This window comes from Mobula birostris, chromosome 11 (assembly GCF_030028105.1).
Source record: "Mobula birostris isolate sMobBir1 chromosome 11, sMobBir1.hap1, whole genome shotgun sequence".
Taxonomy (NCBI): domain Eukaryota; kingdom Metazoa; phylum Chordata; class Chondrichthyes; order Myliobatiformes; family Myliobatidae; genus Mobula; species Mobula birostris.
Genome location: NC_092380.1, coordinates 33,643,476 through 33,666,197, shown reverse-complemented (window position 1 = coordinate 33,666,197; position 22,722 = coordinate 33,643,476). Strand labels below are relative to the sequence as shown.

Here is a 22,722-nt window from a genome sequence, read left to right as displayed (position 1 = left end):
TACAATTTTCTTTGATCCTGTGCAGTAGACACGCCCCCACACCCCCACCCATACCAGACAGTGATGCAGCCAGTCAGAATTCTCTCCATGGTACGTCTGTAGAGTTAGAGTGTTTAAATGACAAACCAAATCTCCTCAAACTCCTAATGAAATATAGCTGCTGTCTTAACTTTTTTATAGTGGCAACCAGATTAGGTCCTCAGAGATACTGATAACCAGGAACTTGAAATTGCTCTCTTTCTCCATTTCTGATCCCTCTATGAGGATTGGTTTGTGTTCTTTTGTTCTACCCTTCCTGAAGTCCACAATCAATTCTTTGGTCTTACTAATGATGAGTGCAACTTTGTTGTTATGACACCATTCAACAGGCTGGTACATCTTGCTCCTGTACACCCTCTCACTGCCATCTGAGATTCTGCCAACAGTGGTTCTACCAGCAGCAAATTTGTAAATGGCATTTGAGCTATACCTTAGCCATACAGTTATGGGCGTTAAGAGAGTCAAGCAGTGGGCCAAGCTCACATCCCTGTGGAGTGCCAGTGTTGATCATCAGTGAGGTGGAGATGTTATTTCCAGTCTGCACAGATTGTGGTCTTCCGGTTAAGAAGCTGGGGATCCAATTGCAGAGGGAAGTGCAGCGGCTCAGATTCTGTAGCTTTTCAATCAGGACCGTAGGAACAATGGTGTTGAATGCTGAGCTATAGTCAATAAATGGCATCCTGACATATGAATTTGTATTGTCCAGGTGACCCAAGGCCGCGTGGAAAGCCGTTGAGATCATGTCTGCCGTAAACCTATTGTGATGATAATAAAAACCTGGACCCACTGCAATTTGCCTGAGACAGGAGTTGATCATAGCCAAGACCAACTTCTCAAAGCATTTCGTCACTGTAGACGCCAGTGCTGCTGGACGATAGTTGTGAAGGCAGCTTACACTACCCTTCTTGGGCACTGGTACTGTTTAGTTGTTGCCGTTTTGAAGGAGGTGGGAACTTCTAACCCTACCAATGAGAAATTGAAAAAGTCTTTGAATACCCCCACCAGTTGGTTGGCACAAGTTTTCAGAGCCTTACCAGGTACTCCACTGGGGCCTGCTGCCTTTCAAGGGTTCACCCTCCTGAAAGACAGTCGGATGTCAACCTCCAAGACAGAGATCACAGGGTCACTGGATGTTGCAGGGATCCTCATAGCTGTAGTTTTACTCTCCCTTTCAAAGCGAGCATAAAAGGTGCTGAGCTCATCTGGAAATGAGACATCACTGACATTTATGATGTTGGGTTTTGCTCTGGAGGAAAGTAATGACCTATAAACCCTGCAGAGTTGATGAGCATCCAACATTGCCTCTAACCTCTCTTGGAATTGCTTCTTACCCTTGAAGTCCAAGTCATACCTGGTTTTCCTGTACAGACCTAGGTCACCAGACTGAAATGCCACAGATCTAGCCCTCAGCAGATGACTAACCTCCTGGTTCATCCACAGCTTTTGATTTGGGAATGCACAGTATGTCTTTGTAGGCATGCACACATCCCACAGGTTTTAATGAAGTCAGTAACAACTGTGGTATTCTCATCCAGACTCAAAGATGAATCCCCGAATACAGTTAAGTCCACCGATTCAAAGCAGTCCTATAAGCACTCCTGTGCCTCCCTTGTCCATACCTTCTTGGTCCTCACCACTGGTGCTGCACTCCAAGTCTCTGCCTATACTCAGGGAGCAGAAGTACAGACAGGTGATCAGGTATTCCAAACTGTGGATGTGGAATAGCATGGTAGGTACTTTTGATCTTAGTGTTACAGTGTGCCTCCTCTCGTACTATGTTACTTGTTGAGGATAATTATTTAGTGACATTATCAAGTTGGCCTGGTTAAAATCCCCAAAATGATGGGGAAGGCTCAGGATGTGCTGTTTCACGCTTGTTGATCACATTGCTCAGTTAATCTAGGGCCTGTCTGAAATTGGCCTGAGGTGGGTTGTACACCACTAGTAAAATAATCGCTGAAATCTCATGGCAGATAAATGGACGACACTTGATCATGAGGTATTTCAGATCTGGTGAACAGGATTAGGAAAGCAATGCTAGATTTGTACACCACGAGGTATTGGTCATGAAGCACACACCTCCACCTCTGCTTTTGAGAGACCTGACTGACCTATCTTGGTGGTGAATGGTGAACCAGTCTATTCAAATCACTGTCTAGCACAGAAAGGGTTAACAAGATTCTGTGAAATAAAGGACACAAGCGGTCCTAATGTCCCCTTGATACAGCACCCTGGCTCTGAAATTGTCGATTTTATTTTAATCATCCTCAATGATAAGGAAATTTGAACTGAAAATGTCATCATGATGTAGAGCTGCCTCAGGACTGACTGCCAGCATAATGATATGTTCCAGTATATTAAAGACTCCACCAGCATCTGTGACCACAATGAATGAGACTGGGAATTGTGCCAATTACTGCCAAACCCGAGGCAGTGGTAGATGAAGAGTTGACCCCAGAAAGGATTTGCATCCAGAAGATATTTCCTTCTTGTTAATCCATTTGTATGTCAAATCATAGGAGTGACAAAGTATATTAAAGCACACTTCCCTATTTTACACTGGACACAGGAATACAGTTGGACATGAATTTGGAATGTTAGTGAGAAAACATCTTGGAGATGATAATCAGAGCTCCACATCTTAAGATAGTTGTGGAAAAAGATGATGATAGACCAGAAATTTAGGACCCGAGCTAGGGTTAAGCTGATTTCAATATTATAACAAAAAATAAACTGGAAGCTCATGTGACAGAAGGGTTAGAATGATCTTAGTGCTGTTTAAAGGGTTGACATAATATGGAGTGAAGGGCTTGTACCGTTCTATACTTTGCAAAAAAAAGCGAGAGCCATTCTGGTCCCAAGGATGAATATCAAGTTCAGAACCAGAGATGTCAAGGGATGGAGGGTTGAATAAAGAATAAAAATGAAGCATGTGGCAGGTTTAGAGAACAAAGTAGGTATTGTCTACGATTGTGTCTTTGCTTTTGCACAGTTTTTTCCTCTTCATGTAATTTATATTCAGTGTTGTCTGTACCCAAGTGCCTGTGATGCTGCTGCAACCAAGTTTTTCACTGCAAAATGTAGGGGATGGGGGCAGCGGAGGGGTTGTATGTAAAAGAAACGGTGCAATCACACAGACAAGATTAAGGAGATTCCTAGAGCATTTCAGAGCTGAAGTAAGGGCAAGAGAATAACCAGGGAAAGAGCAAGTCCTCCTTCTTGGAGCATACAGATGTCCAGCGGCAGTGCACACTAGTACTGAGACAGAGTAACGTGGAAAGTCTTAGGGCATCTCCTTTTGTGGTGGCCAGTACAACACTGTCACACAAGTTGATGGCAAAACATTGACTTAGTTACTCAGGTGCATCAGTTCGACAAGTTATGGATAGCACGTGAAGTGGTTCTACCTGAAAATAGCTGCTAGTCTATCCAACCACACGGCCGGGTCCGCTGAGATGCCATTGGTCATGTCAGACGCCAGGTGCTTGAAAGAGAAGTTCGGAGATTCAACACTTAATGCAGCAAAACAGCATTTGATACACCAGAAGTACAACAACGGAAATTGCAGGGGAGCAGAGGGCTGAAGGTTCAATAACAGGAATGCCCAAAGGCTACTCTGTTTGAGATATACACAACATTGCACTTAACCCTGACTGCTGATGTTACTCCAGGTAGCCTTGAAGAAGGGAAACATCAAAGGCAGAAACTCATCAGTAACTGAACTTTTGATCTTGCAATGCAGGCAATGAATTCTGCTTTTGAAATTCTCACCTAATGAAGCTTGTGGTACACAATTTCAAAAGGACATTGACATGCTTCTTTAAGTTTAGAGATATAGCATGGTTACAGGGCATTCTGGCCCAATGAGCCTGTGCCACTCAATTACAGCTGTGTGTCCAATTAACTTACTGACCCATGCATCTTTGGAATATAGGAGGAAACCGGAGCACCCAGAGGAAACCCATGCCAGTCACGGAGAGAACGTATAAACTCCTCAGACAGCAGCAGAATCAAACCCAGGTCTCTGGCACTGTAATAGCATTAAACTAACAGCCATGTTGCTGTGCCCCACATAAATATTTATGGATTAACATGTATTTAGTGGCAACAAAAGGACTAAGTTCTACAGCAAGCCTAGGACCATGTTCTCCACTGCACCACCCCTTAGTAAAGACAAGCTAGTCTTTCTCAATTCTCTGCGCTGCTTCTCCTTGGTTGGGCAGAAAATGCTATCTAAGAAACCATCAGTAGGAAAGCCAATGAATACCACATTTCTTACTTTCTTTAAAGCAGTAACCTGCATGGAGCAGAGGCGTTGGAAGGTTTCTTCGATCTTCTCTGAAGGCATCCGAGCCAACACCAAAGAAATGCCTGACAAGATGGAAACAGTTTGTCACTTTGTAATAGTTTAGCTGATACAACCTTCTCTAGTTCGGGCCCTCTCAAGATTCTGACATGTTCTAGGGTTTGACCACAGAAGCATCCTCAGATTCCTGGAACCCATTCAGTTAATATTTCTCCATGTATGTGAAAATGATTTTGTTACTAGGCAGCACAAGCTCTCCAACATACTGAACAGCAGCTGGAACCCATCATGGATCCAGACAACCACAGGCAAAAAACAACCCCCGCCCCACCCGCAAACCATTGAGTACATCTACAAGGAGCACTGCCAAAGCAAAGCAGCATCCATCATCAAGGAACCCACCAATTAGGCCACGCTCTCTTCTCATTGCTGCCATCAGGAAGGAGGTAGAGATGCCTTGGCTTCTGAACCAGCATGGATAACTTCATTCACCTCAACCCATGGACTTAATTTCAAGGACTCTACAACTCATATTCTCAGTAATATTTATTTATTACATTTTTGCATAGTTTGTCTTCTTTTGTACATTGGTTGTTTGTCAGTTTTTGTTTCTGTGTACTTTATCATTGATTCTATTGTATTTCTTTTTCTACCATGAATGCCTGTAAGAAAATGAATCTCAGTGTAGTATATGGTGATATATACATACCTTCATAATAAATTTGCTTAGAATTTCCCTACTTCCTGGGGCCTAGAGATGCCAATGCTATTTGTGGCAATGCTTGAATGGCCAAAATTCAGTTAGCTCATTGCAAGGTTCAATACAGCAATCATCTAGCTCACTGATGCACTAATACCATGACAGTTAGTCAGACTACTTACACCATTTTATCTATAACCAGGTTCATACAAAGATCATGTGTTTTTTTATATAGTCCACTTAATTAGTACAATTAAAATTAGCATTTATGAATTTGGTCAATTTCTGGAGAAGGCATCTTGTCCTGGACTAATGCAGAATTGCCGGCCCAGTGAAGTCATCCCAAAAGCAAAGCCCTGCATGTTTTACAAGTTTTATCCTCCAGAGGACAGCACCAGACCAAAATCTGACTTTGAATAAACAGCTCCAAGGAAATAGAAAGAGACAGAATGTAGTTTCTCAGTGGGATGAAAGAATCTAACATAGAAAGAGAAGTTACTCTGACTGCAGTCTCACAGCACCCATGGAAAGAGAAAGTTAACATTTCATATCATGCCAAATTAAAGGAAATTACATATCCACACTGATAACTCTCACCAAAACAAGTGACTTGGCTTAATGAGGATTCATGCCCTTTGCTGATTTTATTTCCAACAACAGCACTATATTTTGCACTCTTGCAAATGATTCTAAATAGGCTACTGACACCAGCCCTGCCTATGTGCTCGCTATTGTGCTACGCTGTGAACCAACCTTGGTGCGCACACTGCTGGCTGTTTCACGACATTCACTGCAGCAAGAGAACATCAACGATTCTGTACCTCGGAGAAGTCCGATGGATGAGTCGTGTGAAATGGGGAGTGCATCCAAGGATGAGGCCACCTGCAGCAGCCCCTCAAAGTGCCGTGTCATCGGGTCACTGCACATGGCGCAGATATTCTGGATCGAGTTGGCCGCAGCGTTCGCTAGCTCCCTCTGCTTCAAGCGTTGTGTCAGGAAATTTAGCACTGGCTCTGAGGAAATGAACACTAACAGTCAGGGAAAATTTACTGCTGGCACAGATCAGCAACCAGAATCGTAATTATTTAGGCTCAGGTGCGGCAGTATAGAAGAAGAACCAGATGATTGTGTGCCATCGTTACTCAAGCCCAGTCTGATGTTCTCCATTGCTGGCTATAGAGCTGGGGTTCTCAACCCGGGGTCCACAGATCCTTCAGTTAACAGCAGGGTTCCATGGCATTAAAAACCCTACTGGAGGGATGCTCTCATGTAGTGCAGCTATGGTACACGATCCAGGATAGAGAATGATAAAGTTTTGTATGTTAGGGGATCAAGAGATGTGGGGTTAGTGCGAGAAAGTGGCACTGAGATAAACTATTGAAGGGCTTGATCTTATTGAAGGACTTGATCTTATTGAAGGATGAAGTTGTTGTGGGTACCAAATAGCCCACTCCTGCTTCAAACTCAAGAAGAGGCCCAATATTTCTCAGCTGCAGACAGTGGAAGACAGACTATTGCCATTAAAGTGCATGTGTAATTAATTGGTGGAAGTTATAACCAATTAATTTGGTTAATTTGCACAGTTTTAACAAAGAGGTAAATAAAAACACAAAGTGCTGGAAATATGCAGCAGGCCAAGTTGTACTGTTCTGAAAGTTCATCAATTTGAATTTTTCTCTCTCCATATACCCTGACCTGCTGAGCACTTGCAACACTTTATAATTTATTTCACACCTCCCTACAGTTGCATTCCCTCCCCCACTCCACTTTACAGAAATAAGATGACTGACTTTATTCCAAATGAGCTAAGGAAAGCTTACTGATGAGTGTTTTACAACTCTCCGTTTAAGCAGGGAAACCCACTACCCAAATATTTTAGAGTAAAATCATAGAACACTACAGCACAGAAACACACCCTTCAACCCATCTAGTCCATGCTGAACTATTAATCTACCTAGTCTCATCGACCTGCACCTGGACCATAGCACTCCATATGCCTCCCATCCAATTTTCTCTTCAATGTTGAAATTGACCCGGCATTCACTACACGTACTGGCAGCTCATTTCACACACTCACCACCCTCATGTTCCCTTTAAATATCTCACCTTTCACCCTGTTTGCACTTACCCCATCTATACCCCTCATAATTTTATATGTTGTTGTTAAATGCCACCAAGTCATCATCGACTCATGGAGCCACTATTGATAGCATAGCTGTCCATAGGGCTTTCATAGCAAGCTACAGAAATAGATTGCTAGGCCTTTCTTTCAGTTACCACTGCTGCCCAGGTTGGGAACTGGCCGATTTGAACTCAGAACTATCCGCCTCCAAGTCTAGTGCTAATTTACTACACCACCAACCAGCCCATAGTTTTGTATACCTCTATCAAATCTCCCCTCAATCTTCTATATTGTAGGGAATAAATCCCTAACTTATTCAGCCTTTCGCTATAACTGAGGTCCTCAAGTTCCAGCAACAACCTTGTAAATTTTCTCTGCAATCTTCCAACCTTATTTACATCTTTCCTGTAGGTAGGTGATTAAAACTAGACAATATTCCAAATTAGGCTGCACCAATATCTTGTACAATTTCAACTTAACATTCCAATTCCTGTACTCAATTAAAGGTTCAAAGGTTCATTTATTATCGAAGTATACATATCCGAAATTCTTCTCCAGGTAGCCATGAAACCAACAAAGGCAGCACAATCATCAACCCCAAATCCCACCGCCCTGCATAAAAAAAACAAATGAAAACGAAACAGGCATATCAACCCCTAAATCCCCCTTCCTGCACAAAAAAATGAGAAAGATCAGGCGAAAATCACAGGACATAAAAACTAAAACTGAAAAAAAGTCTATAGTCCAAAGTCCCTATCATTAACCCAAGCTGCACCACACTGAAGCATCTTAGCCATTTTTAGTGTTATTCGTTCACTCAGCAATGGGCCTTGAGATTAGCAGAGGGACCTCCACCAATTCTCACCTTGGAATGCACAAAAGCAATTCCCTTGATAACTCTGGGTCTGTAATCGCTGGAATTTAGAAGGATGAAAGGGATCTCATTGAAACCTTTCGAATGTTGAAAGGCCTAAACAGTAGTTGTGGAAAGGATGTTTCCCCCCTGGTGGGGGAGTTTAGGACAAGAGGGCACAGCCTCAGGATAGAGGGGCATCCATGTATAATAGAGATGCAGAGAAATTTCTTTCACCAGAGGGTGGTGAATTTATGGAATTTGTTACCATAGGTAGTTATGGAGGCCAGGTCATTGGGTGTATTTAAGGCAGAAATCGATGGGTTCTTGATTGGACACGCAATCAAAGGTTACGGGGAGAAAGTCAGAGAATGGAGTTGAGGAGGGGGGAGAACAGCACCAGTCATGATTGAATGGTGGAGTAGACTATCAGCCAAATGGCCTAATGCTGCTCCGACGTCTTACGAATAACAAACAGGAGAGGAGACTTGCTTAATTTTCTTTGAGCCTAGAGGCCAAGCCCCAATTAATCTGTAAATCAATTATTGAACCTTGTCTTCATGGCCTACTGTTTTAAATTGGATGGCAATGGTTTTGAGGGAATGCAAAACCATGGAGAAAAATGTGCAGAGCGGGAACCATGGGAACTTTCAGAGCTGCTTTACGGACTGAATCAAAAGGACAGACCCATTTATGTACCTGTTTGCAATAAATTAAAGGCTGATTTTGTAGAATCAGATTAACATAGGCTAGAGCCGAAGAGCAGAATGCAAAAGGGGCACAGATGGGGCAAACACACGCAGACTTTGAAGATTGAGGGGAGATTTGATAGGGGTATTCAAAATTATGAGGGGTATAGATAGGGTAAATGCAAAGGGACTTTTCCCCCCACTGAGCTTGGGTGAGCCCAGAATTAGAGGTCATGGGTTAAGGATGAAAGGTGAAATGTTTAAGGGGAACACGAGGGGGAACTTCATCATTCAGAGGGTTGTGAGAATGTGAAATGAGCCGCCAGTGGAAGCGATGAATGCATGTTTGATTGAAAAGTTAGAGAAGTTTGGATAAGTACATTGATGGGAGGAGTATGGAGAGCTATGGTCTAACTCTAAGTGCAGGTCGATGGGACTAGACAGATTAATAGTTCAGCATGGACTAGGTGGATCAGAAGGTCTGTCTTTGTGCTGTAGTTCTCTATGACTCTATATGAGACCTACAATATGATGTACTCCTCCAAATGACCGGTCAAGTCTGCTTGCAAGTCAGTGGCAATGCAACCAACACACAATGTCACTCGTATGGAGAAAAGGAGCTGCCCAAACCCATCGGTACTAACCTAGGCACTGCACATTGCTGTTGATGTATTCTCCCAGCTCCCCCAGGAGCTGCACTCCAGAATGCTGCACCGCCAGGTGTGTATTATCAGGGAGGTTGATCACTGCCTGAACAACATCTCCCAGCCGCAACTCCTTTTCCCTGAATGTAAAGGAAAGTCAACATTTTACTTGTAACAAATAGTCTTCAGATATAAAGTGACTTTCCACAACTGCAAAGCTCACCAGCAGATCAGCAAATCTCAGAGACATTCATACAGAATCATTTTTCCCCTTTAAGATATGGTCAAGTTAGTGGATTAACATACAGATGTTTGGATAACTAGAGACAAGAGTTCAAATTCTACCCTTGCCACATCGGAAATTAAATAATAAATCTGGAATAGAAAATTGATAGCAGCAATGGTGACCATAAAACTGCTATAAATTTCATGTAGCCTCATCTACTACAATCATGCTCTTCAGTGCCCCAAAACTGGATTCCAGCACAACTTCATACTCACTGCGATAGATTTTGAACTGCTCTGAAAAGATTCGCTTTACTTGTCGCATATACAGTGAATTGTGCTTTTGCATCAAATCAGCGAGGATGTGCTGAGCAAGTGTCCCCTGCTTCCAGCGCCAACATAGCATGCCTACAACTTACTAATCCTAAATGTACATCTTTGGAATGTGGGAGGAAACCCGAGTACCTGGAGGAAACTCACCCGATCACAAAGTGAACATACAAACAAACTCCTTACAGCAGCAGCGGGAATTGAACCCCAATCAGTGAAAACTGGTGCTGCAAGGAAATGCGCTAACCGCTACACTGCTATACCGTGCCCCCTCTTGTCCTGAGAGTCACACAATTCAGGGAACAATTAGAAATGGCAAGATCCCATGAATGAATATTTAAAAAAACAAGCAACTAATGTCATAGCGTTTCTTTTAGGCTTAATTTACATTCTTACGTCTCAGAATATTTTCCCCTTTTAAATTTGCCTCTTATTTAAACTTGCAGGAACTTGTTTAAACTTGTTTGCCGTCCCTGGTTGCTCTGCAATGCTTGAAGCTTTGCAGTACTTGATTTAAGGAGCTTCTATTCATATGCAAACCTGAGTGTGAACATTAGCAGGGAATTTGATCATGGGACAGACCCATTGCCAAGACACATCTGCTTCTCAGATTCCATACGCAACCACTTTTATGGAGTTATGTGGAATATAATCGGCTGCGAAGAACTGAAATGATTGTAGTGCAAACTCCAAATTAATAAGTGCTACATGCAGAAGGCAAAAACACCAACTGACTTGGATTGGGAGTACTAAATAAAGATATCAAAGGTCAGAATTCTGCTGATAATGAAGACATTTCTAAAAATCAAACAACTATTTCCCACATCTATTTAAAAAAGACATTTTCTCCCCTGCCTGCTGTGTACCCTTGCACACTACAACCCCAATTCCTATCCAAATTGTGCATCATTGCTCCAAAATGGCTAAAAACTGGCCGGGCCGCCCTCCTTCAGTGTCGAATACAACTGGGAAAGAACATGGCCCAAATCATCACCTACTGATTACCCAAGGATATAGAAAGTGTCACCTGATGAGGGGGCAACAAGGTAATTGTGTACACAGTGAATTCCTAATCTTACAAGCATTCCAAATTAAATCTATGCTTCTATACAGTCCCAGCCAAAGACAGCTCTAGTCTTAAACAATAACATTATTCACAGAATGTCAAATAGCTCCACAGATTCACACTCACGGGTTTAAGTTTTTGACCAATGCAGTCATGATGAAGAGCACTGCTTCTGTCTCCTCCCAGGCTGGGCTGCCCTCCTTCAGTGTTGAATACAACTGGGAAAGAACATGGTCCAAGTCATCAAATGCATTCCCAAAGTTATGCCAAACTAAAATAACGACCAAAAGAGAATTTAAACTGATGTGAGGATGTTGCTCAAGCAAGGGGCAAGGACAAGGCAGAATATGGAATTAACTGTAGGTAGGCATGGATGGGCTGGGTTAGGTAGGTAGTGGAAAAAGTGAACTGACAGAACTTGTTGTATAGATAAACCCAGCTTCCCACCCCCCCTCCACAAACAAAAACTTCCTTTGATTTGTTCATTGTGCCCTCATGACAAATGGTTAAGAGGATTCTTACTCACCTGCAGGAAAAACTCTGAAGCACCAATAAGGACTACAACATCTTTCAACAAGTCGGAAACCCGTAGCCTGAACTCGAAAAACTCATCTGCCTCATCTAGAACTCCTTCCTGTTAGGGAAACATTGCAGTAGCAACACCGGTTTGTGTAAAAGTAAAGATACAGCTCATATTACAGGAGGGCTTAGAAATAAAATAAAAACCCCAATTCAACCCAAACCCAAGCTCAGCATTTATACCATTCCTCTCCCTATACCTGACATGGTGCATCTACTTGTATCATTTTAACCTCCTGGATTATAATTTTTTTTTTGTGTTATTGGCTTGAATCAAAAGGATATTGGGGAGTTTTTTCCCCCCTAAAAAGATACATAGCTCACCCACTCAAAAAAGCGCTTACACAGGAGAGCATTTTCACTTTCACTAATCAGTATTAGGCACCTTCAGATACATGCCACAATGAAAGAGGGAGCTTCACAATCCACCTCAATTGAAGCAGCAGCATTTCCTTCGCTGAACTGCTGAGGTATTTTTCCCAGTTTTCTTCCCAAGAAAAGTTCAGGGACAAATTAATGGCAGTTTGGTACAATAGGACTCTACCCTGACACCACCTCAATCAGAATCAAAAAAGGAACTACAATGTGGTCATTTGATACGAAAACTTAGCGAAAGCAGGAGACTTCAACTTAATCAGTCTTGGTGACATTGAATTCACATTAGTGAAGGAAAAGGTCAGTATTTCCTACACCACCAATGAGTACTGCCTATGTCCTATGCCTTTTTCTCCAAGCTCTCAGAAGCAATGGAAAACTGAAAGCATCGCCATGATCCAAAAAAAAAAGACGACACTATCATAAGAAAGTTAACAAGGATGCAAGAAACAGTCTGAGGAACTCACTGGGTCGACAGCATCCGTGGGGAGGGAAGGAATTATTAAAAGTTTCAGTTTGAAATTGCATTGGGTCAGATGCTGCTCGACCCACTGAGTTCCTCCAGTAGACTGCCTGCTGCTCTAGATTCCAGTGTCTGTAGACTCTTAAGGTTTGAGTCGACAAGGGTGGCTTATTTAAGAATCAGTGCCACTTCTTCAACTCCCAATGCATTACTGTGCACAAGTCCACGTGACCTACATGATCAGGGTCCATCTGAGAGTGGAAGGTAAGAGACTGAGTGAGTCTCTGGAAGTACGGTCTGAAAATCTGATTCACCGAGGGATCCTTCAACTTGTGGAGCGTTTCCGCCAGTCTGTACCAGAAATTGAACGTGATCTCCGCCACCTGCACAAACACATCAATATTATCAGGACAAAGCAGCAGCAAGACAATTTTTAAATGAAGCATCATTATACATAGGCATTGATGGGAGCAAGTCAATAAGCTGTTCAAGCCTACCGTAATAAAAAGTCACAGCTATTACTAACCTCAACTGTAAGTTCCTGTAAACTTTCACCCCCTATTTTAAGAATCTATTTTTATCTGAAAGATATCTAAAAACTGATTTCAATGACACTGAGGAAGAGATCTTAATATACTCAACTTCCCAAGCGCAAAAATTTTACCTCCTGTCTTAAACAGACAACTTTTTACTTTTACACTGATCCATAGTTCTAGATTCTGCCTTTTTAAGTAAATCTCAGTCATAGCTCTGCTAGTCTCACACTAAGTAGTCAGAGCTATGCCCCAGGCTTAAGTATTGCAATGACACTTGCCAAATGAAAACCGAAGAACTTGCACACACCCAGGGCTTTGTTGTTTTTATACATTTAGAGACACTGCACAGGAACAGGCCCTCCCAGCCCAGCTAGAGTAGGCTGCCCAATTACACCCATGTGATCAATTAACTTGCTAGCCAGGACAACCAGAGGAAACCCACAGTCACAGAGACAATATACAAACTCCTCAAAGAGGGAGGTGGAATTGAGTCTGGGTCACTCACATTGTAAATAGCATTACACTAACCAAACACAACTGTATAAGGTGTCACATTTCATAGAATTGTTTTGAGCTTTAGAGTGTAATTAGTGACAAGACCAATAGTTAACTAATCATATCATCTGTTTGTGTAGTGTATTTGATATTATAAGAAGCATATTAGTTATCATGCACACAGGAAGCTCCAACAAGTAGCAAGGAGACATTGAACAGATAATCCTTTGTACTCAATGACATTGGCCACTGCACCCTTCACCTCAGTGTCATGGCCATCCAGACCGGCAGGTTTATTGTCTCCTCCTCACACAGTATTTTGATCCCATCATGGCTTTCTCAGTAGTACGTTCAGTGTGTCTGCCTGGATCTCATGACAGAAAGGCCCACTGCCCTTCAGCCTACATTGTTCATGCTGATCAAGATGTTCATGAGCTAGTCCCATTTGCCTATGTTAGCCCTATTCCGACATTTTCTATTCACAGACCTGTCCAAATATCTAACCTCACCCACCTCTACAGCTTCCACTGGGAGCTTGCTCCAAATATTCACTGCACTCCAAGAGAAGTTGTCTTTCAGGTCCCTTTTAAATCTTTACCCTCTCACCTTAAATCCATGCCTTCAAGTTTTAGACTTCCCTATCTTGGGAAAAAGTGAATCAAAAGTTGTTGAAGACTATTGTTAAGGATGTAGTATTGGGGTACTTGGAGATACACGATAAAATAAGCTGTAAACAGCGTGGTTTCCTCAAGGGAAGTTTTTTGCCTGACAAACCTGTTGGAATTCTTTGAATAGAAAACAGCATAGACAAGGGAGAATCAGTTGATGTTGTGTATTTGGGATTTTCAGAAGGCCTTTGGCAAGGTGCCACACATAAAGCTACTTAACAAGCTGTGAGCCAATGGAAAGATTCAGGCAGGGATAAAACAGTGGTTGATTGGCAGGAGGCAAAGAGTGGGAATAAAGGGAATCTTTTCTGGTGGGCTACCAGTAACTAGTGGTGTTCCACAGGAGTCTTTGTTGAGACTGATTCTTTTTACATTATATGTCAAAGATTTGGATGATGGAATTGATGGCTTTGTTGCAAAGTCTGCAGACGTTACGTAAATAGGTGAAGGGGCAGGTAATTTTAGGAAATAGGGAGGCTACAGAAGGACTTAGACTAGGAGAATGGGCAAAGAAGTGGAATACAGCACTGGGAAGTGTATGGTCATATAGTTTGATAGAGAAAATGAAAGGGTTGACTATTTTCCAAATGGAGAGGGAATACCAAAAAAAACTGAGGTGCAAAGGAACTTTGGAATTCTTGTGCAGGAATCCCTAAAAGTTAGTTTGCAGGTTGAGTCTGTTGTGAGGAAGGCAAATGCGATGTTAGCATTCATTTCAAGAGGACTAGAATACAAGACCATAAGATATAGTAGGCCATTCAGCCCATCGAGTCTGCTCCACCATTCAATCATGGGCTGATCCAATTCTTCCAGTCATCCCCACACTCCTGCTTTCACCCCATACGCTCTGATGCCCTGACTAATGAAGAATCTATCTATCTCGGTCTTAAATGCACCCAATGACTTGGCCTCCATAGCCGCTCATGGCAACAAATTCTACAGACTTACCACCCTCTGACTAAAGTACTTCCTCCACATCTGTTCTAAAAGGACACATCTGTTCTAGAATCCCCTACCATGGGAAATAATTTTGCCATTTCAAATCTGTTCAAGCCTTTTAACATTCAGAATGTTTCTATGAGATACCCTCTCATTGTCCTGAACTCCAGGGAATATAGCCCAAGAGCTGCCAGGTGTTCCTCATACCGTAACCCTTTCATTCCTGGAATGAATCATACTCATGAATCTTCTCGAACCCTCTCCAATATCAGTATATCCTTTCTAAAATAAGGAGCCCAAAACTGCACACAATACTTCAAGTGTGGTCTCACGAGTGCCTTGTAGAGCCTCAACATCACATCCCTGCTCTTATATTCTATACCTCTAGAAATGAATGCCAACATTGCCTTGGCCTTCTTCACAACTGACTCAACCTGGAGGTTAACCTTTAGGGTATCTTGCACAAGGACTCCCAAGTCCCTTTGCATCTCTGCATTTTGAATTCTCTCCCCACCTAAATAATACTCTGCCTGCTCATTTCTTCCAACAAAGTGCATGGCCATACACGTTCCAACACTGTATTTCATTTGCCACTTCTTTGCCCATTCCCCTAAACTATCTAGGTCTCTCTGCAGGATAAAAGCAAGGATGCAATGTTGAAATTTTATAAAGCTTTGGTGAGGCCTCACCTGGAGTACTGAGAGCAGTTTTGGGCCACTTATTTTAGAAGATAATGGAGATGGAGAGAGAAGACGATGCCAGGACTAAACTGCTTGTCATATGGAGAGCGTTTGATGGCTCTGGGCCTATAGTCACTGGAATTTAGAAGAACGAGGGGTGACCTAATTGAAACCTATTGAATGGTCAAAGGCATTTACTGCCTTATGTACTCAATAGGTGAACCTACGTGAGCTACATATTCAGCTGCTCAAAACACAAAGGGTGGGAACTCACCTCGTACTGCTCGTGTCCAACACAGTTCAAGATGAGGTTGAGTGTTTTAAGATCACCCAGTCCTTGGCCTGGTGAGCGGATAACCATCTCCAGTAATGTTTCTGCCAGCTCAGTGAAAATACGGCAGTAGTTCAGGGCTCTGGAACACACAAAGGCCACTAGACTATAGGAAAGAACTACCACAAAAGATGCTTCTACTGTGCCCATTAAGATTTCATGTTGTAATAAAGCTACTGTCTCATCAAGTTCAACACTTGTCACATTCAGAGTAACGTTCTGAGCTTGTTCCCACAAATGTACCTTCACCGTTTCATAATTTAAAGTGATCCCTCACTGAACATCTGACCCCAACTTTACCTTTATAACCAGGAGTGCAACACAGATTTGTCTAGTTCCAGACAATATGGGATCATCTCTACTGACCATTCCACATAAAAGTACACAGAATTACATGGAGGCTTTAGCATAGAAACTGGTCATTTGACCAAATTGCTTTGTGGACCATATGTGCCTGCTACAACTATGCTGTTAATGGTAGAGTTGTTGATGATGAGCGAGAGGAGACTAGAAATGTGCGCCTCCATGAGTTTGATTAGTGGTAGTACTTGGATTCATTGCCTCTGGTGACTAGTCCAATGACAGCACTGTCGTCCACAAACTCTAATGGATCACTGAAGGACACTTATGTCAGAATACTGCTTCTGAATTTCATTTCAACACTATTGTCTCACAGACTTTGGTGAACAAACTCCTACTCCTCAGTCTAAATACACCACAGTGCAACTAGGTGTTGGACTTTTGGACTTCCTAAACAACAGAGCTCAGATAGCCAGGGTGCAAAACTGCTCCTCCCTCTCAATTATCTTCAACACAGGTGCCAGCCCCAGGGCTGTGTGCTGAGCCTATTGCTGTACACTCTACTCACACATGACTACATGGCAAATACACTGTCAAGTTCGCCGATGGCACGGCAGTGGTGGGGCTCATCACCAACAACATTGCAACGACTTGCAGAGAGGTGGAAGAGCCCGAGGCTTGGTGCCTGGCAAATAACCTCTTTGTCAATGTCAGTAAGCCAAAGGAGGTTATTGACTTCCGAAGAACTGCACCACTCACACACCACTTCCCTTTGGCAGCACAGTGGTGAAAACTACGAGCAGTTTCAAAGTCCTGGGAGTCCACATCTCAGACAACCTCTCATGGTCCAGATCACAATCAAGAAAGCTCACCAACACCTCTACTTCCTGAGGCTGAAGAGAGCTGGACTTTGTACATCCACATGCACAGTCCTTGTACAGGATTCCCTTAAGGTTAACTTGCAGGTTGAGTCAGTGGTAAGGAAGACAAAAGAAATGTTAGCAAACATTGAGAGGACTCGAATACAAAAGAAAGGATGTAATGCTGAGACTTTATAAAGCATTGGAGAGACCACGCTTGGAGTAACACGAGCAGTTTTAGGCCCTTTATCTAAGAAAAGATGTGCTGGCTGCACAGCAGGTCCACAAGAATGATTCCATGAATGAAAGGGTGACACAAGAGCAGCGTTTGATGGCTCTGGGCCTGTACTTGCTGGAGTTTAGAAGAATGAGGAGGAAATCTCATCGAAACTTATCAAATAGTGAAAGGCTTGGAGTGGTGTGAAGAAGATGCTTCCTATAGCATGCGAGTCTAGGACCAGACAGCACAATTTCAGAATAGAGGGACAACCATCTATAACAGAGATGAGGAGCAATTTCTTTGGCTGGAGGGTAGTGAATTTGTGGAATTCATTACCATAGGTGGAGGTAGAGGCCAAATCACTGAGTATATTTAAAGCAGAGGTCGCTAGTTTCTTGAATAGTCAGGGTGTCAAAGTTTACAGAGAGAAGGCAGGAGAATAGGATTGAGAAGGATAATAAATTAGCCATGATGGAATGACAGAGCAAACTCAACAGGCCAAATGGCCTAATTCTGCTCCTATGTCTTGTGATGTTACCTCTTCACAAACTTCTCTACTTTCTGAGGAGGCTGAAGAGAGCTGGACCATGTACATCAGTACTAATGACAGTCTACAGATGCACAGTAGACAGCATTCGAACATACTGCATGGTACGGAAGCTGCACTGTGGCAGACAGTAAGACCCAATGCATTACTGGCACCAGCCTACCTGCCACCCAGGACATATACATAGAAAGGTGCCAGGAAAGGGTCAGTAACATCATGAATGATCCCACACACTCTGCCCATGGCCTGTTTGTCCCACTCCCATCAGGAAGGATACTAGCATCCACACCAGGACCACCAGACTCAAAAACAGTTACTTTATCCAAGCAGCAAGGATGATAAACACCTCAACCCAGTAACCCACCCAGGGGAAGGAAGAGAACACACTCCTCCAGCTCACCAGTGTTGATGAGCGATAATATGGAGTAATGCGTGCCAAGTCATACATACTGTCTCTTTTTAGGGAAGAAGTTTCCGATCCACCTGCAGATGGAACCTGGCCCGTTAAATGTGGGGAGTTTCTCTTGCTGATGTTCAAGGATGACTGCATTGAAGACTGAACTGGAATTGACAAAGGGTATCCTAACACATGTACCAAGGCAGCCAGGGTGATGAGACCCAGATCGATGTTAACTGCATTAACTACAGATCTGTTGGCTCTTTAGCAGATCTAGAAAATTTCGAGTTATAGCTTTAAGAAATGATATGACCATACGTACTCATGTCATTTTGATGAAGAATCAAATCTTCTTGAGGAGTGCACAAAATAGCTTATATATTCTTTTTAACTAGACTCTTACTTTCTTTTCAAAACCACTTCACTATTTTAATACTATCACCTAAGCGTATCTATTGTAAGTCTGGCTCTGCCCTCAACTTACTGGCTGAAAAGGTCAGGTAACCTTGTACAGACCAGGATCAAGTAGGAGAGTAGCCATCTCATTAACCAGTGGAACACTCAAGGAATCTACCACAAAACTATTTTCAATGCCATTGCATACACAAATGATTGGTATTCTCACGCCATGGAATAGACAAGCTGGTCAATACTTACTTGTCCATATCCTCACAGGCAACCGCATTGTGGTAAGCGTCCTCAAGTGCCAACACTCCTTCTTGCAACTGCAGTGCCAGGCGTAGACTCTCCTGCAAGCCTTCAACAGCATAGAGGGCAGCACAGACACAATCACTAGCCACCTCATGCAGATTTGAGGATGTCTGGTTATGCCTCTGAAATACAAGAACAGTTGATCTTACAGCATTTCTGATTACCTGTTGCACCACATTTCTCTTCAGTATTAAATCCCACTCACACAAAGATGGATGTTTAGCTAAATATTATCCATATCCCAAGTCAACCTCCGTTAAGTGTACCAAGTCAACCCAGTGGCTGCAAAGTTCACCCTTCAAAGGCACAAACACTTAAAAAGGTTAGAAAATACGAAACAAGCTCAAACTATTAGTTTTCCACCCTCCTCATTCCCTCTCAGGCCTTGTGCCCTGATGCTGGCATGCAATTCAAGAGGTCAATTTTTATTTGAACTCATGGGAGGTCACCAGAAAACCAGCTCCATACTGAATATGTCCAGTATTTACACAGCACACATACTTCTGCATGAATTAGGGAATTGCAGGAAAAGTGGGACCAGTTAATCAGACAGTGAACCAGAATTCTTCTAATCTGAATGACTTTCGTGTTTCACTAACTACATTAAAGCCTCTGGAGCTAATGTTCAAATGGAGACTCTTTACTCAGATACCATTTTATTATTTTCTGAGAAATTCTACCTTGTTCATTTGGTAGATGTATACCGGCCACTGGAATAGGATTAACTATTCAACTGACCAGTGATATCATCACTCTAGCAAACTTCTACCAATGTCATGGAGAGCATTCTGCCTGGTTGCATCTCTGCCTGGCATGGTGTCTCTAGGGCTGTGTACTAAGTCCCCTCGTTTACTCCTGTGTGCCCATGACTGTGTTGCCACCCACAGCTTTAATCTGCTAATTAAATTTGCCAACAACAATACATTGATTGGCTTAATCTCAAAAAATAATGAGGTGGCCTACAAGGAAGACGTCATCTCTCTGACACGGTGTCAAGAGAACAACCTCTCCCTCAATGTTGCAAAAACAAAGCAGCTGGTTGTGGATTACAGGAGGAATGGAGACAGGCTAACTCCTATTGACATCAATGGATCTGGGGTTGAGAGGGTAAACAGCTTCAAGTTCCTTGGCATCCATATCACCGAGGACCTCATGTGGTCTGTACATACCAGCTGTGTGGTGTAAAAGGCACAACAGCGCCTCTTTCACCTCAGACAGTTGAGGAAGTTTGGTATGGGCCCCCAAATCCTAAGAGCTTTCTACAGGGGCACAATTGAGAGCATCCTGACTGGCTGCATCACTGCCTGGTATGAGAACTATACCTCCCTTAATTGCAGGATTCTGCAGAGAGTGGTGCGGACAGCCCAGCGCATCTGTAGTTGTGAACGTTCCATGATTCAGGACATTTATAAAGACAGGTGTGTAAAAAGGACCTAAGGATCATTGGGGACCCAAGTCACCCCAATCACAATCTATTCCAACTGCTATCATCTAGGAAATGATACCGCAGCATAAAAGCCAGGACCAACAGGCTCTGGGACAGCTTCTTCCACCAGACTGATCAACTCACGCTGATTTGAGTGTACTCCATGTTACACTGATTGTTATATTTATTATAAATTATTATGATTGCACATTTAGACGGAGATGTAACGTAAAGATTTTTACTCCCCGTGTATGTGAAGGATGTAAGAAATAAAGTCAATTCAATTCACTGAAAGTGGCTGCAGAGGACTTCATAGGGACAATCCTCCCCACCACAGAGGCCATCCAAAAGATGGTGAATCAAGAAGGTAGTATCTATCTCTATAGGGTCTCACAGTCTGGGACATGCCCTCTTTGCACTAGTACCATCAGGAAGGTGGCACAGGAACCTGAATACCCACACTGAAGATTTTAGGAATAGCTTCTTCCCGTCACCAGAAAGAGGATAAGAGAGGTAGTGCTCATGGGGTCTTTGAACCCATGAACTCTACTTTCTTATTCCCCTTTTACATTGTATTGGGCCTTGCAGTGCTACCACAAAGCAAATTTCATGACATCAGTGATAATAAACCCGACTCTGATTAACACCTTCCTCTTTTCCCTATGCCTTCCAACAATAATGACAATCAATGCCTTGCTCAATTTAAGTGCAAACAAAGGATATAAAATATCTTGTGAAAATCTTAGACAAATATTTTTATCTAGCAGGAGCGAAGGAATGGTGAGTGCCAGAGGGGAGGTGTGGGACAGGTAGCAGAGAGGAGTACCAAGGTGGGGGTAGCACAGGTGCAGACACACCCAGTCCCGAGACATTCCAAACAATTATAGAATGTCTCTCTGGTGCCTCCTGCTCCCTCCCCTCTCCAAACCATGACTCCCCTCTCCCTGATGCCATCCCACTCGCAGTCCACAATAAAGACTCACCAGAATTAGGTTTATCATCACTCACATTGTGAAATTTGTTTTTTTTTTGCAGTACAGATCAATACATGCAATTGCTACAGTACTGTGCAAAAGTCTTACTCTTCACACACACACACACACACACACACACACACACACAAGCCCAAGACTTCTGCACAGTATTATACTCTGAAATTATGTTTCCTATCAAACCCCTGAGATGTAAGCTCCATATATCAGCAGCAATGAGAACACAATTAAATGGAAGCACGAATACAACTCACAGGTATTAAACATTAGAGAGGGCAGGCAAAGGTACTATGATGGCAATGGCATGTTTCCCAGGTTGGCAGAACAAAAAGCATACAATGTCACCTGAAAAGGAATTGCTGACAGAAAATAATCTGGACCTGTCAGAAAGCTAAACTGACAATGCAGCTTTGTGTCACTCAGAGCAGAAAGAAAGTCTCAGGCGTGATCCTAGTCCGTGTGGCATTGGCTGAGCTTACTTACAGCCGTAATGCTGCTATTTTGGTTCATTTTGCTATTTTGGAACAGAGGAACTAAGAATATTAGTGCACATGGCAAAAAAAAAGCAAAAGGTCTGTGATACTGTCCACTGACCGTGGTAACCACCCAAATTGTGTGAAGAGTGTGCAGTTTAGTGCAGTTTATGACCAGGAACAGATTCATTAGGTAGAGAGCAGTCCCTCAACTCACTGGGACTGATGACTACATCCCTGTTAACACTTCCATAACCTCAGCACATCCCAAAGGGTTTCCTTGACAATTATAATGCTGAAGTGCAGACACAAGAATGCTCTCTCTGGTCAGCCAAATTTTTCACTTTGGCCACTTCCCTCCCCTGCACCAAAACAACACTCCCCCACTCCCCATGCTTCTCTAGTCTCTAATTATTCATTAGCTACCTGAACATGCACAGCTACCTTAAGTTTAGTTTAATCCTCTTCCAATGGACATACATTCATTAGCCAGCAGGTGGCACCAGATAGGTAAGCAGGACTGGTGCATTGAAAATTGTCATTTTAGTAAATGTAAGACTACTAGTAACTAAAGGTTCAAGTCTAAGACATAGTAGTATTAAACACTGTAGCCCAACATATCATGAATAAATGAGATATTAAACTAAGCCCCTATTTGTCCCCCACCCTCCCCTCCAAGTAGACATAACAGATCCTCTATGCTATTTCAAAGAAGATCAAGGAAATACGCTGTATTGTACTAACTAACAGCAGCTG

General features: G+C 42.8%; 1 protein-coding gene across 3 annotated transcripts in view; it reads right to left on the bottom strand.

Annotated features, from left to right (window-relative positions):
* Positions 1–22,722, bottom strand: part of LOC140205014 (transportin-3-like) — a 96,065-nt gene that overhangs the window by 49,407 nt on the left and 23,936 nt on the right. For all 3 annotated transcript variants that reach the window (XR_011887731.1, XR_011887732.1, XM_072272073.1), the window contains exons 7-15: positions 19,022–19,197; positions 15,984–16,122; positions 12,628–12,774; positions 11,501–11,608; positions 11,101–11,192; positions 9,354–9,493; positions 5,867–6,058; positions 4,319–4,410; positions 3,447–3,523 (exon numbers count right to left, since the gene is read on the bottom strand). Coding sequence is in view for 1 of the 3 variants with exons in the window: in XM_072272073.1 (XP_072128174.1) it covers positions 3,447–3,523; positions 4,319–4,410; positions 5,867–6,058; positions 9,354–9,493; positions 11,101–11,192; positions 11,501–11,608; positions 12,628–12,774; positions 15,984–16,122; positions 19,022–19,197 (1,163 nt within the window). In the remaining 2 variants the exon portion in view is untranslated. The remainder of the gene's footprint in view (positions 1–3,446; positions 3,524–4,318; positions 4,411–5,866; positions 6,059–9,353; positions 9,494–11,100; positions 11,193–11,500; positions 11,609–12,627; positions 12,775–15,983; positions 16,123–19,021; positions 19,198–22,722) is intronic.